This window comes from Lemur catta, chromosome 20, assembly GCF_020740605.2.
Source record: "Lemur catta isolate mLemCat1 chromosome 20, mLemCat1.pri, whole genome shotgun sequence".
Lineage (NCBI taxonomy): Eukaryota > Metazoa > Chordata > Mammalia > Primates > Lemuridae > Lemur > Lemur catta.
The window spans coordinates 10711482-10727801 of record NC_059147.1 but is presented as its reverse complement, the minus strand read 5'-3'; the positions used below and the strand labels follow the sequence as shown (position 1 = coordinate 10727801).

General features: G+C 37.5%; 1 protein-coding gene across 7 annotated transcripts in view; it reads left to right on the top strand.

Moving 5' to 3' along the window:
• Nucleotides 1-16320, top strand: part of FTO (FTO alpha-ketoglutarate dependent dioxygenase) — a 353884-nt gene that overhangs the window by 96738 nt on the left and 240826 nt on the right. For all 7 annotated transcript variants that reach the window (XR_006730336.1, XR_006730335.1, XM_045533190.1 and 4 more), the window contains exon 3: nt 1417-2044. Coding sequence is in view for 5 of the 7 variants with exons in the window: in XM_045533190.1 (XP_045389146.1) it covers nt 1417-2044 (628 nt within the window). In the remaining 2 variants the exon portion in view is untranslated. The remainder of the gene's footprint in view (nt 1-1416; nt 2045-16320) is intronic.

The following is a 16320-nucleotide window of genomic DNA, read 5'->3' as shown; positions in this document are numbered from 1 at the left end:
AGAAGAATGGGTTAATGTGTTGATTATTCCTGACTCCTTCCTTCAGGACTTAGCCTAAAGCTAGGAGGGAGCAGAGCAGATTAAACTGTATAAGGGATGAATGTAAAATCCTATGCTTTGGTTAAAAAAAAAATCAGTTGCATTATACGGAATCAGGGAATTGGCTTGACACCAATTCATATGTCAAGTCCTAAGGAGCCCAAAGTGGTGGCTGAAAAGCTAATGCAGCCCTAAACTGCATCAATAAATTCATGTATTTGTGTATTAGGGGAGGGAATTGTCTTATATTACTCTTGTCCATGACACCAGTAGAATTATTACAACTTTTTAGAATTGCAGTGGAATACCTCATTCATCCATCTATGCATCCATCCGTTCATTCATTTACTATTGACTGAGTACCTTCTGGGCACCAGTATTATAGTCATGAACAAAATTGTCATGGCTCTTGTGTTCATGGAACTTAATATCTAACCCCAAAAGAGAATCAAGTTATCTTTCAGTGAAAGTACTGAAGCAGGAACTAGTTTGTTATTTATTGAGAGACAGTGCAATCCAGTGGTTAAGAACTCACGCTCTCGAGCCATCTAGACTCTGGAGCCCAGTGGCTTCAAATTCCAGCTCTGATATTTACCAGCTATGTGACTTTGGGCAAGTTGTTTTTTGTTTTTTTTTTGAGGCAGAGTCCCGCTCTGTCACCCTGGCAACCTCAAACTCCTGGGCTCAAGCAATCCTTCTACCTCAGCCTCCCAAGTAGCTGGGACCACAAGCATGCACCACCATGCCCTGCTAATTTTTTCCATATATTTTTAGTTGTCCAACTAATTTCTTTCTATTTTTTTTTTTTTTAGTAGAGACAGGGTCTTGCTCTTGCTCAGGCTGGTCTCGAACTCCTGAGCTCAAATGATCCGCCCTCCTCAGCCTCCCAGAGTGCTAGGATTACAGGCATGAGCCAAGGCGCCCGGTCTGGGCAAGTTGTTAAAATATCTCTGTGCTTCAATAGTGTCATCTATAAACTGGAGTTGATAATACTGTGTTGTTAGTATTAACAATGTTGTGGGAAATAAATAGGTGATAAGGAATTAATTAATAAAATTGTGTTTTCTGGAGGGCCAAAGGCTGGAAGAGAGATTGAGGATAAGAAAAAGTGAGATCAAAGCCCAAATTGTTATTATTTTTTGTTTACACTAAAGATTGCTAATAGTTTGAGCTTGAACTTGAAAATCTTGACTGGAGAGTTGGATGACATTTGTTTTATTTAGTTTTCTATTTTAAGCCAGGAAGGTATGAATCCTGTTTAGACATGTCACCTGATATTTCCTTGCCCCACCCCCAGTGCTTACAAAGAAACACACCTTTGGAAAGAATAAATTATAACTATCCATAATGTGTCTTTTTGCTTTGGTTTTGTTTTAGTGGCAGCTGAAATATCCTAAACTAATTCTCCGAGAAGCCGGCAGTGTATCCGAGGATCTCCATAAAGAGGTTCAAGAAGCCTTTCTCACGCTGCACAAGCATGGCTGCTTATTTCGGGACCTGGTTAGGATCCAAGGCAAAGATTTGCTCACTCCGGTGTCTCGCATCCTCATTGGTAATCCAGGCTACACCTACAAGTACCTGAACACCAGACTCTTTACGGTACCCTGGCCAGTGAAAGGTTCTAATATAAAATACGGTGAGGCTGAAATAGCTGCTGCTTGTCAGACCTTCCTCAAGCTCAACGACTACCTGCAGATAGAAACCATCCAGGCTTTGGAAGAGCTCGCTTCCAAAGAGAAGGCTAACGAGGATGCCGTGCCAGTGTGTATGTCTGGAGATTTCCCCAGGGTTGGCATGGGGTCATCCTATGATGGACAAGATGAAGTGGACATTAAGAGCAGAGCAGCATACAATGTGACTTTGCTGAATTTCATGGATCCTCAGAAAATGCCATACCTGAAAGAGGAGCCTTATTTTGGCATGGGGAAAATGGCAGTGAGCTGGCATCACGATGAAAATCTGGTGGAAAGGTCAGCGGTGGCAGTGTACAGTTATAGCTGTGAAGGTACAGTCTGCTTTGGGAAAAAGCAGCCCTGGGTGTACTATGAGCAGAGTTGTTGAGGCTCTGGAGATACACATGCATATACATGTGCATGTTTGTGTGTGTGCATGCATGTGCATGAGTATGCATGTATGTGTGTATGTGTGTCATATGTCCTTTTTAGGCTTATTTCACCCTTATGTCTGCAGAATATACCTCTTTCTCATTTAGCTATGGTATCTGGCTCATTGTTATACTATACTCAGAATATTTTCGTGTGTAAGCACTACTGTCATTTTGTCTTTCCCATGCCCAGGAGAGCAGCATCTAGGTTTCATACAGCCAACTGTCTTTCGCTAAAGCTCAGAGTAGATTGTACAGTTGCTATAATTAACTTGCTGATAAAGGGCTGGGAAAACAAAAATCTGTCAAATCTTTCCAGGTTCCCACAGGTGCACATTTCCAGTCTTGCCAAAATAATTTTATTATGGTTGACATCACTGTCTTGATGGGTGTGATTTCTCAAACATGGACTTGTTCTTGGCTTCATATAGTTTTTACTACTGTTCTTCCTTGCCAGAAGCAGTTGAGGTGGGTTTTGCAAGCAGACGGTCCTCTATTTTCAGGAAACTCTCTAGCCCCTACACAGTTCTGCAGTCTTCTCTTCTCTTCTCTTCTCTTCTCTTCTCTTCTCTTCTCTTCTCTTCTCTTCTCTTCTCAACTCATACATTCATCCCTAAGTTCTGCAGTTTTAGACCTCATAGGGTTGTTGTGATAAACTTGCTCTTGCATTTTCTGAAATCTAGTCCCCTTGGAACAGAGACCACAGGCTACCTTTTAGTGGCCTACCCAGATTTTCCTATTGCTTCTATTATTCAGTTTGTGTGTTTAGGGTCCCCATTGTTTCACAGGATTACAAAAAAGATAGTTGAAAATATCTAGCATAGCATGACCATTGCTGACTTTTTCTGTTTTTTCTGAGACAGAGTCTCACTCTCTTGCCCTGGCTAGACTGCAGGGACATCATAGTAGCACACTGCAACCCTAAACACCTGGGCTTAAAGTGATCCTCCTGCCTCAGCCTCCTGAGTACCTGGGACTACAGGCGTGTGTCACCATACCTGGATAATTTGTTTATGTTTTATAGAGGCCAGGTCTTGCTTTTGCTCAGGCTGGTTTTGAACTCCTGGACTCAAGTGATCCTCCCACCTCAGCCTCCCAAAGTGCTGGGATTACAGGCGTGAGCCACCATGCCCGGCCTATTGCTGACTTTCTTTTGTGTCTGATTATTTGACAAAGGAATACAAGACATAGTATCAGCTCTCCTATCTGTTTTATGGAAAGATGTTTGGAAAACCAGAGTTCTAGATACCCCATCAGGCAATGACTGTAACTTCTTATGTGTTGTTGTTCTTTCCAACAACTCTAGTTGTTTAATTGGATTTTCTTATTGTTGTTACTTGTTTTTTATTTACTAAAATGACTGTTTTGGAAAAGGGATTTAAGAAAAAAAAAATCTCACATTACTGTTTTAATTTCTTACAATTTCCTAGTCTCAAAAATTTCCTCAGGATAACTAATATCTCTCCTAACTCTACCTTATGTCTTCAGTCCAAAACAAGGAACTAGTTTAGCAGTTGGAAATTTCACCAGTTTCTCTGGCATCTCAAATAATGATGCTGACTTAAGAAAATCGCTTGAAGGGATTTGATGCTGTCCTAGTGGAAAGAATCAAGATCCTCTGATCTTTAATAAGGACTTGCCTGGGATTTAAGAACTATCACATCCAAGAACTCTGATGTGAACGAACAATGGAGGTTGTTAGTTTCTTTCTTAAGGAGACAACTCTCAAACTGAAGCAGTGGTATGTGATAGCACAAACTGCTACAAAGATGTCTTTGTGCCTTTGCTTACTCTCAGCCCTGCAGTTTAATAGTGCTATTGTACTCCCTTTGCGTGGGTGATCAAGTAGTTTTTGAAACCTAGAATATCTTTCAGAAAGGAATTTAAATTTCTAATGAATAGTTTCTTTGGTCAGGAGTGGTTAAGACTGATGAAGTATACAAATATAGTAATGTTTATGTTTGCAATTATTACCTGGAAGAGGGAACTGCAGAATTTGGGTTTGTAAAAGCAGTATGCGTAATTCTTTTGTTCTCTTAATCCCTGAGATTCCCAGAACTCTATCTGTTATTAATAATAGTAATAGCAATGCTGGGAGCTTTCATTTATGGAGCTCCTACCTTGTGCTAGGGACTATTATAAGCATTTTACCTGTATTAACTCATTTTATCTTCTTCATAACAACCCAGCGAATGAAGTAGTAGCAAAGTGCTAGTGTTATCCTCATTTTACAGATGAGGAAACTGAGGTATGGAAGGATGATTAACTTGTTCATGGTAGTGCTGTGACGAATCAGGGGAGCTAGGATTTGAGTGCAGACATTCTGGCTTCAGAGTCTTAACACCTAAGGCTGTATGCATTATGAGCAGGTATTTCTGTTCCAGCAGTGTAGCTGCCTGGGGGATTTGGGTTTTTAAAATGTCTGCCTTCTGGAAAGGTTCAAGGAATGTTTTACTTGCTTTTTCTTGCAGGGCCTGACACCTGCCTTTCTCCCTCCACCTTTACTTCTCCCCGACATCTGCTGTAGCTTTCTAGCACATAATCTCAGATAATTAAAATGCATTAGATTAACTTACTCTATGAAACAGAACCTTCCTCTAGTCTCTGACTGTGTGTGTGGTTTTGGGTCAGATGGTGTACAAAGCACGTGCCTTGAAGCTCCCTGGTGGGTTCATTTCTTCCCAGTGATTTCTTCCAAGTGACAAATGATATATGTTTGGTCCTCTGGTCTCCTTATATAATCTTCCCAAAACTATGGTAAAAGTGGAGTAGAAGAGAGCTGTTTGAAATCATGGTTGGAGTTTAGGAAGACCTTAAGGGGGTCACAGAGAGTGGGCACTACAGAGAACTGTGTTGTTCTCTGTGTCCTTGGGCATGTTTGTTGAGCAATTACTAAGGGAAGTTCAGTTAGCTGTTCTAGACAGTATGGGAACTGCAAAGGTAAATCAAATGCCTTCCTTGCCTTGAGAGAATAGGTGAGGCAAGGTGTGCGCTTGTGATTATGATTATGAAATGATGAAACATGAGGTCTGGAAGAGACTTTTGAAATCGCTTAGTTATAGCCTCTCATTTTACAGATGCAAACACTGAGAAGGAAAGTGGCTTGTCCAAGGTCACATAGTTACTTAGTGACAAGAGCAGGGATATAAGTTGGAGAGTATTACTTGCCACTGGAGAGGTTCACGTTAAAATGCATTGGGAATTCAGATACCAAAGTGATGGCTTCCTGCTGAAATTAAATTCAATTGAAGCTTAAGATCTTTCAGGATTTTGCTCTCAATACCTTTTCCCAGGGAAATCTTCTTGTAGATTTATAATGAGCCAATCATCCCTCTTTTGGTTTATTTTCATGCATAGAGGTCATTGAGAAGTAATTTGTATAGGATACGTGTAATTATATACTAAATTCATTGGCTTTCACATGCAGTTCTAGTTAATAGATATCTCCAGTAGGAAGATTGAAATGGTACAATTTTTAATCAGGAGTGGCTTCGGGGAACCATATGTAAATAGGCAGAATATTTGACTTTCCTATTGCAGCTTTGCTGGCAATTGCTTGTTACTCCTAGCTGTAAAAAATGAAGTTTAGCAAGGAAAGCATTAAAAACCCATTGTTTAATATGGTCAAACACCTTGTTCTTTGACTGGAACACCTTCAAAAACATCACTTGGACAATAACTATTGGTTGCCATTTTTGTTTCTTTGTTTGGAAGGAAACATTTGCTGTGACATTGTCTTTATAGAAAAAGCAATTCTTAAGATTTTTACCTATTGCCAAATATTGCAGATTCTTGATATTATTTTCTAGGTCTCCCATGAAGAGCCAAGAAGGCTCACAAAAAGAAGAGAGGCCAATCCATGTTTCCTGTTCAGTATGTGATAGGCTGGAAAGTAGGGGCTTTGCAATAATTTTCTTAGAATTCTAGAATTCCTATTCATGTCTTTGATTTGGGAAAAGTGGAATCTCCTTAAGGATGGAAATTTGATCCCATAATTCTTGAATCTGTATTTTAAAAAAAGTAGCATTTTTTTTACTCTTTTTTTATTGTGATAAAATATACATAAGATTTGCCATTATAACCATTTTTAAGTGTTCAGTTCAGTGGCATTAAATACATTCACATTGTTGTGGAATTGTTACCACTGTCCGTCTCCAGAACTGTTTCTTTATGCCACACTGGAACTCTGTACCCATTAAACAGTGCCTCCCTATTTTCCCTTCCTCTATCGCCTGTTAACCACTGTTCTGTTTTTCTGTCTCTATGTATTTGAGTACTCTGGGCCCCTCCTATAAGTGGAATCATATAGTATTTGTTCTTCTGTGTCTGGATTGTTTCATTTAACATAATGTCCTCAAGGTTCACCATGTTATGGTATGTATCAAAATTTCATTCCTTTTAAAGGCTGAATAATTCTATTGTGTGTATATACCACATTTTGTATATCAGTCCATTCATTGATGGACATTTGGGTTGTTTCCATCTTTTGGCTATTGTGAATAATGCTGCAGTCAACATTGGCATGCCAATGTCTGCTTAAATCTCTACTTTTCAGTTCTTTTGTGTGTACACCCAGAAGTGAAATTGCTGGTTCAAATGATAATTCTATGTTGACTTTTGTGAGAAACTGCCATACTGTTTTCCACAGTGACTGTATTATTTTACATTCTCATCAGCAATGCATAAGGGTTCTAATTTATCCAGATCTATGTCAACACTTATATTCTGTTTTTTGATAATAGCAATCCTAATTGGTGTAAAGTGGTGTCTCATTGTGGTTTTGACTTGCATTTCCCTAATTATTAATGATGTTGAGCATCTTTTCATGTCCTCATTAGCCATTTATATATCTTCTTTGGAGAAAGAAGTCTATTCAAATCCTTTGCCCATTTTGAATTGTTTTTTTCATCACTGAGTTTTACCAAGTTCTTTAGGTATTCCAGATATTAATCCTTTGTCAGATATGTGATTGCAAATATTTTCTCCTAGAATAGCTGAATATTTAATATTGTATTAGAGTGATGAGCAAGGAATGAGAGAACAAGTTAAAGTGGAAGAGACCTTACTGTCTATGACTTTAATTGGGCATTTCAATTCTATATTATTGAATGACATCATTTGTATTGATATTAATTAGCTGTGGGACCTTCAACAAGTTATTTGAATTCTTTGTGACTCAGTTTTCTCATCTGTGAAATAGTGGTATGAACAGTAGCCACCTAGGGATTGTGAGGATTAAATACATGTCAAGTGCTAAGAACCTAACAACAGTGTTTAGCACGTGGTAAGGATTCAATGGATTGTTAAGTATTTTTAGTTTTTATTAAAATTATACATTCATATATTCCTAAAAAGCCAAATATTTCTATATATTTGTTAAGAAAAACAGCAATCATTTACACCTTTTCTTTCCATTTTCATAGAGGCAATCATTTCTACTCTTTTATTTCAGGTAATGCTTTTGGTGTTAATTACATATTGTTTTGAGCATTATCTATTGGCTTCTTAATATAGGTGAAAATTTACTTCACTTTCTTTTTCCTCCCTGTCTGCCTACACATGCATGTTCTTCTGATTCCTCTGTATTTCCATTCTAGATGTATTATCATTTGGTTCTATCAGTTATAGTTATCATGTCCTTGAAGATGTTATCCAGAGCTTGTCATCAATTATGATCAGTTTTCTTTTTTTTTTAAACTTTTCATTTTTTTTCTGGTGTTAATAGTGGTCTTGCTTTTTGTGTGTTTGCATAGTTTTCTATGTAGTTATGACCAATTAAATCCCATGCTCTCTATCAATTGTCTAAATCTGCAGTCCCCAACCCCTGGGCGGCAGGCCAGTACTGGTCCATGGCCTGTCAGGAAACAGTTTGCACAGCAGGAGGTGAGGGGTGGGCGAGCGAGTGAAGCTTCGTCTGTATTCATAGCCGCTCCCCATGGCTCATCATTTCCCCCACCCCCCTGGTCCATGGAAAAATTGTCTTCCATGAAACTGGTCCCTGGTGCCAAAAAGGTTGGGGGCCACTGGTAAATCTCTCAAGAGCTTCAGAACCATCAGATATATCCTGTCACTTTCATTTTCTTGGAGAAATGTCTTCTAGAGTCTTCTCATTTGCTCAATCTGGACTGGTTATTGACTATGCCTGATGCACAGCTATCCCATTTTGTGGTATTTCTTCATCGTAATCCAGTGGATTCCCTTCACCTCTGTCCTTTGTTCACTCTTCAGATTCCTATATTCCATGTCACTCTTTCCTGATTGTTTTTTATTTTGGTGGAGCATGTCCCTCAGTGCTTTCTTGAGAAAGGATGCTTAGGAGGTAAATTTATCAGACCTCGAATGTCTTAAATGATCTATATTCTCCGTTGACATGTGTAGATACTTTGGGTATGGAAATCGTGGTAGGAAGTGATTTTTTTTTTTCATTTAGAATTTTGAGGACATTGAATGACTGTCTTTTATCTTCCAGTGTTCATGTCAAGAACTCTAATTTTTTCTTTTGCTTTTATGTCACTTTTTTGTTGGATCTTTTTCTAATGTTTTACAATTTCACAGTGATAATTTTCATCCATTACACTGGGATGTTATAGGCATTTCAGTCTGGAAATTTATGCCCTTCAATTATTGGACATTTTCTTGAATTACTTTGTTGCTTATTTCTTCCTCTCCAGTTTTCTCTTTTCTCTGGAATCCATATGATTTGGTTGTTGAAACTTCTGGACTCTTCCTCTAGTTTTCTTATTTATTCTCTTATTTTCAATCTTTGCGTATTTTTAAAAAAATCTAATCTCTGGGAGATTTCGTTATCTTCCAACCTGTCTATTGAGTTTCTAAAAAATTATTGAAATATACATCATAAATATATAGCTTGAAGAATTGCCACAAAGAATTGTACCTAGCTCACAGATCAAGAAATAAAGCACATCAAGATCTTAGAAATGCTTCCTTTCAGTGTCTCCTTCTATCCATCAGGAAACACTGTCCTGACTTCTAAGGTAAATAGTTTCATGCATGTTAGAATTAGACTTGTAAGGTTCTTCAAGGCATAATTTGTGTCTTCATCCTTCTTTGTATCTGCTTATAGTAGAAAATGAGTATTTGTTGCCCCAAATTAGTGTTTGTTCTTCTTGAGGAGTTTGTACTATTTAACTACATTGTGGCTACTTTCCAGTAACTCTTTGATTTCTGCAACTGCAATCTCTGTTCAGTATTAGGATTATTTTGATAGCAAATACCAGATACCAGACTTAAAGAGGCTTAATTTAAAAAGGTAAGGAATTGTCTCATTTAATACTAAGACCAGGGGTCTCACTGGCTTCACGTGGGCCTTGGTTCAACACTAATGGTGTGATCAGTTTCCATTTTCTTCCCCTTCATCTTTTGGCTCTTCTGACCCCAGCTTTTGTGGCCATCCTCTTTCTTTTTCATGAGCGTTGGGAAGGAAAGAGACTGGGTATTGGATGTATACTTTGAGCCCTCGATAAAGCCTTATCTGAAACTAGATGAACAAATAATTCTCCTCTTTTGATTAACTCAGTTTGGTTCTGGTCTTCTACATTATTTACAAGTCAAAGTTTCCTGTGAGTCTCCACAACTCTTTGTACCTTCCTGTTTCTCAGGGAATCGCAACCTCCATTGTTAGAAGCTCTGGTTTGGAGAAAGTATTGTTTGAAAAGTATCTCTGCTTCCTTTCCTCATTTTATATTTCACTGAAGATAATGTAGTGATTTTGAAGCTTTTGTCGGGGGCCCCCAAAGCAGTTTTTCTCTCCTTTTCCTGCTTTCAATTTTTTTCTCCCAAGTCCATGAAATGTGATGTAATGAGGTTCTCCTATGTGTGTGAATATTTTTATCTTAAAATTTTTTTCCAAATGCTTAATCTGAAAGCTGACAGAGCCAGACATCATGTTGAAAGGCTTTAGATTTTTCCATAAAGAGTTTTCAATATTTCGCCTGAAATCCTCGAAAACTTATAATTAATTTTACAGTTTATCTGTGTCAAGGGACTACGTTTGTCCTGAATGGCTTGTTTCGAGGGATCTGAGAGCAGCTTCTTGTTATAGATTCTGAGCTGGGACTGATTAGTTTCCCTTCAACTTTTCTAAATTGTCGTTCCTTTAGAGCATTTAATCCTTGGTGGCTGAGGAGTTTGTTCTGTGTCAGCAGCAGGCTTGACTCATTTTTCCTCACAGTCAACCAAGGAAAGCATATCTGAGTTGTGGAACTCTGGCAGGGAGCCTTCTCCTTGGCTGACCGTTCTTTCTTAGGGATACAGTCCTTCTATGGTGTTCCCAAATGCTCTCTGGCTTGTACAGTACCCATTTGCTATTACTTTGGGAACCCATCTATTAAAAATATGCTAAGTGTGCACCTAAAAGCTTGTACCCTCCAGAGAGATGATTCTGAAAAGAGATCTGACCTATGAAACAGTCTTCAGTGTATGTCATTGCCGTCAGTATAAAGCTAGATTCTTTACTATGGTTCACAAACTCCTCCACGTCCTGGTCTCTGCCCACCTCTCCAACCTCTTCTCTTGCAAGTCCAGGTCATTCATGTGACCCTCTTGCAACCCAGAATTGATTGTGGTCTTACACCCACACCATGCCATTTCCCTGCTAGAATGTGTCTTCCCGACCTCACACCCTTCCCTTTCACCTTCTGTCTCTCTCCATTTTTAAAGTTGGATTCCCCATCCAGACACTGGAATGTCATAGATCATCATTGGACAGACAAGGCATCATTGGGCTTCATATACTAGCTGACCGTCTACAACTTCTGGGTTTCTCTTGCCTCAGGATCTGTGACATGGAAAGGAAGGGACCTGCTACTTAAGCCCCTCTAGGTGTGGAGTTAAGGAAACAGACAAAGTAATCACAAGGATGGGAATTTTATATATATATCTCAGCCCTTGGATAAGGGAATAGGGACTGGAGAATAAGAAATGGGGCTATTTTTAATGTGTTGTGATGATGAATATTATTTACATATGAGGGAAATTCGTGACACACAGAATTACATGTGTTATTAAATATGGTATAAAAATTCTTACAATATATTTTATTTGATCAGCACTGTAGTATCCACTGTCATTCTCTGGCTTTTATCTTTGTTTCCTATATAGCAGTGGTTGTACATGGCTTTAAAAATGTAAACAAAATGTTTGGCATTTATCCTTTATTAAATGAAATTGATTTTTTTCTCAAAAACTAGTTAACATAAAACAACAAATTGGTTAGTTTTGGGGAGAAGTTTTGGACATTTTAAACTTAAGTCTTTTTGTATTTTGTCACATCGTTTACTTTTTTAACCGTTTGGTTAGTGGGAGCTGGGAATGTACGAACACACTGAGACACTTAAAATCCTTTGAATTTTACTGAAGCTTAAAGGCAAGTAGGAACCTGTTGCCTTTGCTTGTTTCCAAAATAACACGGGGGAAGAGTAATCAGTTGCAGTTGCTATAGATAATTACAAGTTGATTTCACTGAGAAAGTGAGAACATTATACTTAAGCAATAAAAAATTTATCAGACATACAACTTTCCTCCTCCCTACCCAGCCCAGTGGAGGGAAAAACCCTCACCAAAACATCATTTAATGGGCACATTTCAAAGGTGCTAGATTTATGGGAGGTATCAGGAAGCACTGATTGTAATTGCTGTCTCTGATTGTCATTCAGGACTTTATTGGTGCCAGATTGAGCAGAGTACCAAGATGAAAGTGGGGAAAGACGTCAACCAGCCTGTTAGCCTATAAAGGTTACCACTCGTTGCACCGTCCACAGGCTGTGGCATTAAAACCACCTGAAAACCATTGTCTTTGTAATTTGAAAATCTTTTTGTAGTTAAGTTGTAATTGATTTGACCAGAGAAGGACACATGAAAAACCCTCTTAAATTATTTCTCTTGTTTTTTCTTATGCTGTTTGCTATATCTGTTATCATTAGGGCTCCCTGGAATGAAGCAGCCTGAAGCTTTGGGTTATCACAAATATAAACATACAGTTTTTCTGTCAATATTCTTTTGCTAAATTGACCTGAATATCAACTAATTTAGTATCAATTACTTTATTATGTCGTATGCTATCACTAGTCATGGTACACTGTTAGGTATTAGTCACATTACATCATTATTATTTTATACAGTCCTAGCTTCTTCACTAATATGTGCAGTAGACATCAAATCATAAATATCAAGACTTGAGAACAGGGGCTGGCAAACATTTTCTGTAAAGAGCCAGATGATAGTTTTGGCTTTGTGGGTCTTACCGTCTATATCTTAGCCACTCAACCTTACTGGTACGTGTGAAAGCAGCCATTTATGTGAATGATTAGGCATGACTGTATTCTACTTAAACTTTATTAAACAAAAGCAGGTCACCGGCCTGATTTACCTGTGGGCTCTATGAACCAGCTGTAGAGCAAAGTTCACAGACTGCTGTAGGATCTAGGCAGGTACCACAAACAAGTAAAGTGAAGTGGTTAACTGGGGACAGTGGCTAGCAGAGATCACATACCTCATCTAAAAGGAGCAGGCGGCTCCTTCTTACCTATAGCCACTGTGACTGCTCAGTGATCCTAGATCTTGTAATTCAAGAGTAGCTGGGAATTTGGACTTTTGTGCAAAGTACTTTTATCAGTTGGCAACTGCGTTAGATCTGTTAAGGAAATATACATAGTGCAGGTCAAGCTGCACACCTTTGTGAGTTCTTTTCTACAAGCTCTAGCTTAGCAAATTCTGGTATTTACAAGTGTAACAATGTGCAATGTATATATAAGAACTGCCTGTAGAATGCCATCAGACATGGATGGCAACCATACTATCTAGTTCGGGGGCTGCCACTAACCCTTCTAGTGTCCATGGCAGACATCAGTAATTGATCATACCACTCTTTTCTGGTGAACCTGGGGAAAGTTTCAGAATTCTTCACCAGGGCTCAAAAAAGCCACAACCAACAAATCAGTTGTGTTGCCTGATATGTAAGGTGTTTATCACCCCTGTTCCGGGGGATTTTTTTTTTTTTAAATTGCTTTTGGGATTAACCAAGTGAATAGCTTTGGACTTTTTATTATATGATGTTATTTTTAAAGAAGTCTGATTAAAAGATGCTCTTAACTAAAAAGTACTTGAGGAAGCATGTATTAGAACAGTTAGTATGAAAAAAGGGAAGATTGTATTAATATAGCAGTATGAGATTTTAGATTTGAACTTAGGGCATTGAACAATATCCAAAGTAGAATGTGTCCTTGAAGATCATTTAGCAACATTCTTCTTTGCAGAGACCATGAACTTGGGTTTCACCCTACTTAGTGCAAAGTAATGTGAATGCATAGTTATAAAGGAGAATTCGTTTTTTTCTTTTATTTTATTGCCTTTGACCCTTGTGTACAGTTGCTGTAGAGTAAGATGTTCATAATTTAGGGATTCTGTGTGTGAGTATGTGCCATCTGGGATGCATGTACTTTTGAATTGTTTACGTGATGTGTACATGATGCAGCCTAAGTAAAACATACTTTATTGTCCATTTTGATTACATAAAACTTTGCATCTTTTTATCTTCCCTCATTCATACTTTACCCTCAGCCAGTCTAAACACTATTGTCTTTCAAGTTTGACCTTCTCTAAGAATTCTGCTCAAACTGTTCAACCCTCGTTCAACCTCTCTCTTCTCTAAGCTTCTTTATTATTGAAGAATCTACTAGTTTAGCTGCAGTGTTATGCTTTCTTATGTTCTTTGGCTTAATTTGAAATATTTTTGTTTTTTCTTCCAAATTAAGTTTCTTTCCCTGGCATCTAGCATAGTAGTAAGGATTGTGAATGGTGAGAAGTGAAAGAACATTTTTTTAAAGCAAACAATTTAGTGCAAGTGTTCAGTGGATGCCTTCTGTATGCCAGTCACTAGGGCTCTAAATGTGAATGAAATAGAAAAATGAACCCTGCTCTTAAAGATCAGAGTCTCGTATAGCAGTTTAAAGTGATGGAATTTTAATTTAAAATGTCCCCTTAATAGCAATCAGTGATGAACATTTACAGTTTGGCTAGAAGTAAAGCTTCACTGGGGTATAGCTCTTTGTTTCAGTCACTGACATATCCCAAGGGTCTGGCTCAAGGTCCAATGTATATAGTAAATGCTCAACAAATGCTTATTAAATGAACTTTTACAAGTTTTTATGTAGGATTATTCCTTCAGGACTGTGATTATAGGCAAATCATAGTATGTACCTTTTATTTCCTGTATGTGTCTTTCCCACTCCTGTACCGCAGAAAAACCAGCCTTTTTTTTAGATACGGGTCTTGCTCTGTCACCCAGGCCGGAGTGTAGTGGCATGATTATAGGTTGCTGCAGCCTCAAACTCCTGTGCTCAAGCGATCCTCCCACCTCAGCCGCCTGAGTAGCTGGGATTACAAGCATGTACCTCACTACGCCTGGCTGAAAAACTAGTTTTGAGTGTCCTCCTGGAAATATTATTTGTACTTAATTTTTTTATATAAATTATCATCTATTAGTTTTTTCCTTTAAAAATATATTAGATAGTTCCATATCAGTGCATACATATTCATATTATTGTTAGTGGCTACATAGTATTTATTTTCTGTACATGTCATAATTTATTTAACCAGAAACCTATTGATGAACATTTGAGTTATATAAAATCTCTTGCTCTTATAAATGCTACTACAATAAATCCACGTACTCAACAGTCATTTTTCAACCCCTGTAAGTAATAATTTTAGTGTGTATTCCTAAAAGTGGAATGCCTATAAGGGTCAAAGGGTATGTACATTTGTAATTTTCATAGTATTTCCAAATTTTCCTCTACAGAGAGCGTGAGTACGTCATTTTGCTACACTCTTACCAACACTGTATTTTTTCAGAATTTTTGATTTTTTTCTGATTTGATAGTGAAAAATATCTCTTGTGGCTTTAATTTGTGTTTCTTTTATGTGAATAAGTTGGAACATCTTTTTATGTGTTTACAAGCTAGTGTTATTTCCTTTTATGGGCTTTTAAAATTTGTTGATCTTTATCTTATTGATGTGTAGGAGCTCTTTTTATGTTAAGAACAACATTCCCTGGCAATTCTTGCTTGTTTATACCTCCATGTGTATTTGTATTATAGAATCAGCTTTTCCAGTTACCAGCCACACTCGTCTAGAAAACAGTCCAGTTGGTCTTTTTATACTGATTGCGTTGAATTTCTAGATGAATTTAGGGAGAACTGACGTTTCCATAACATCTGTTTAAACTTTCTTTTGTGTCCTTCAGTAGCTTTTTAAAATTTTTGTTCATGTAGACAATGCACATAAGAATCCTACTAGATATTTTTTATAAATGGGGTATTTGTTTATGTTTTTATAAATTGTTAATTATTGTGATTTAATTCTGTAGCTATAATTGCATTTTCTTAATTTGCTTATTGCTTGAGATGTATTTTCCTTGTTATTTGCAGATACATGATCATATGCAAAAAATTTTTTTCTCATTTAAAAATTTTTGTATCTCTTATTTTGGCTTATTAAGAGTGCTCTGTTCTACAATTCCAAAGGGCACTATTGGGTTGGCCATTCCCTCCAGAATAACAATGAATCATTATGGTGAAAAAAGACATCTTTTTCTAATTCTTAACTTTGTGAATGTTTCTAGTATTTCTCTATTAAAATATGATGCTGGCTTTGGAGTTGAGACAGATCTATATTTTATCATGTTAAGGAAATAGCCAGGTATTCCTGTTTTATTGAGGTTTTTATCATGAAAGGATGTTGCATTTTATCAAATATTTTAGTGTCACCAGAGTGGTGACTCATGATTTTTTTGTTTTGATTTTTGAATATGATGAATTTTAAGTATAAGTTTTTACATATTGAACCATCTTTGTATTCCCAGAATAAATTCTACTTGGTCATGGAATGTTATTCTTTTATGAATAATATTCTGCCAATTTGGATTCTGTTTCCTTATATTTAGGAATTTTGGGTTGATTTCCAGATATGAGATTGGTTTATGAGTTTGTGTATTTTCTTTTTGGGTTTTGATACATATTGTTGTATTCATGAAAAGAGTTTGGAAACTTATTTTTCTGTGCTTTTAAGCAATTTAGACTGGGCATGGTGGTTCACACCTGTAATCCTAGCCCTCTGGGAGGCCAAGGTGGGAGGATTGCTCGAGACCAGGAGTTAGAGGC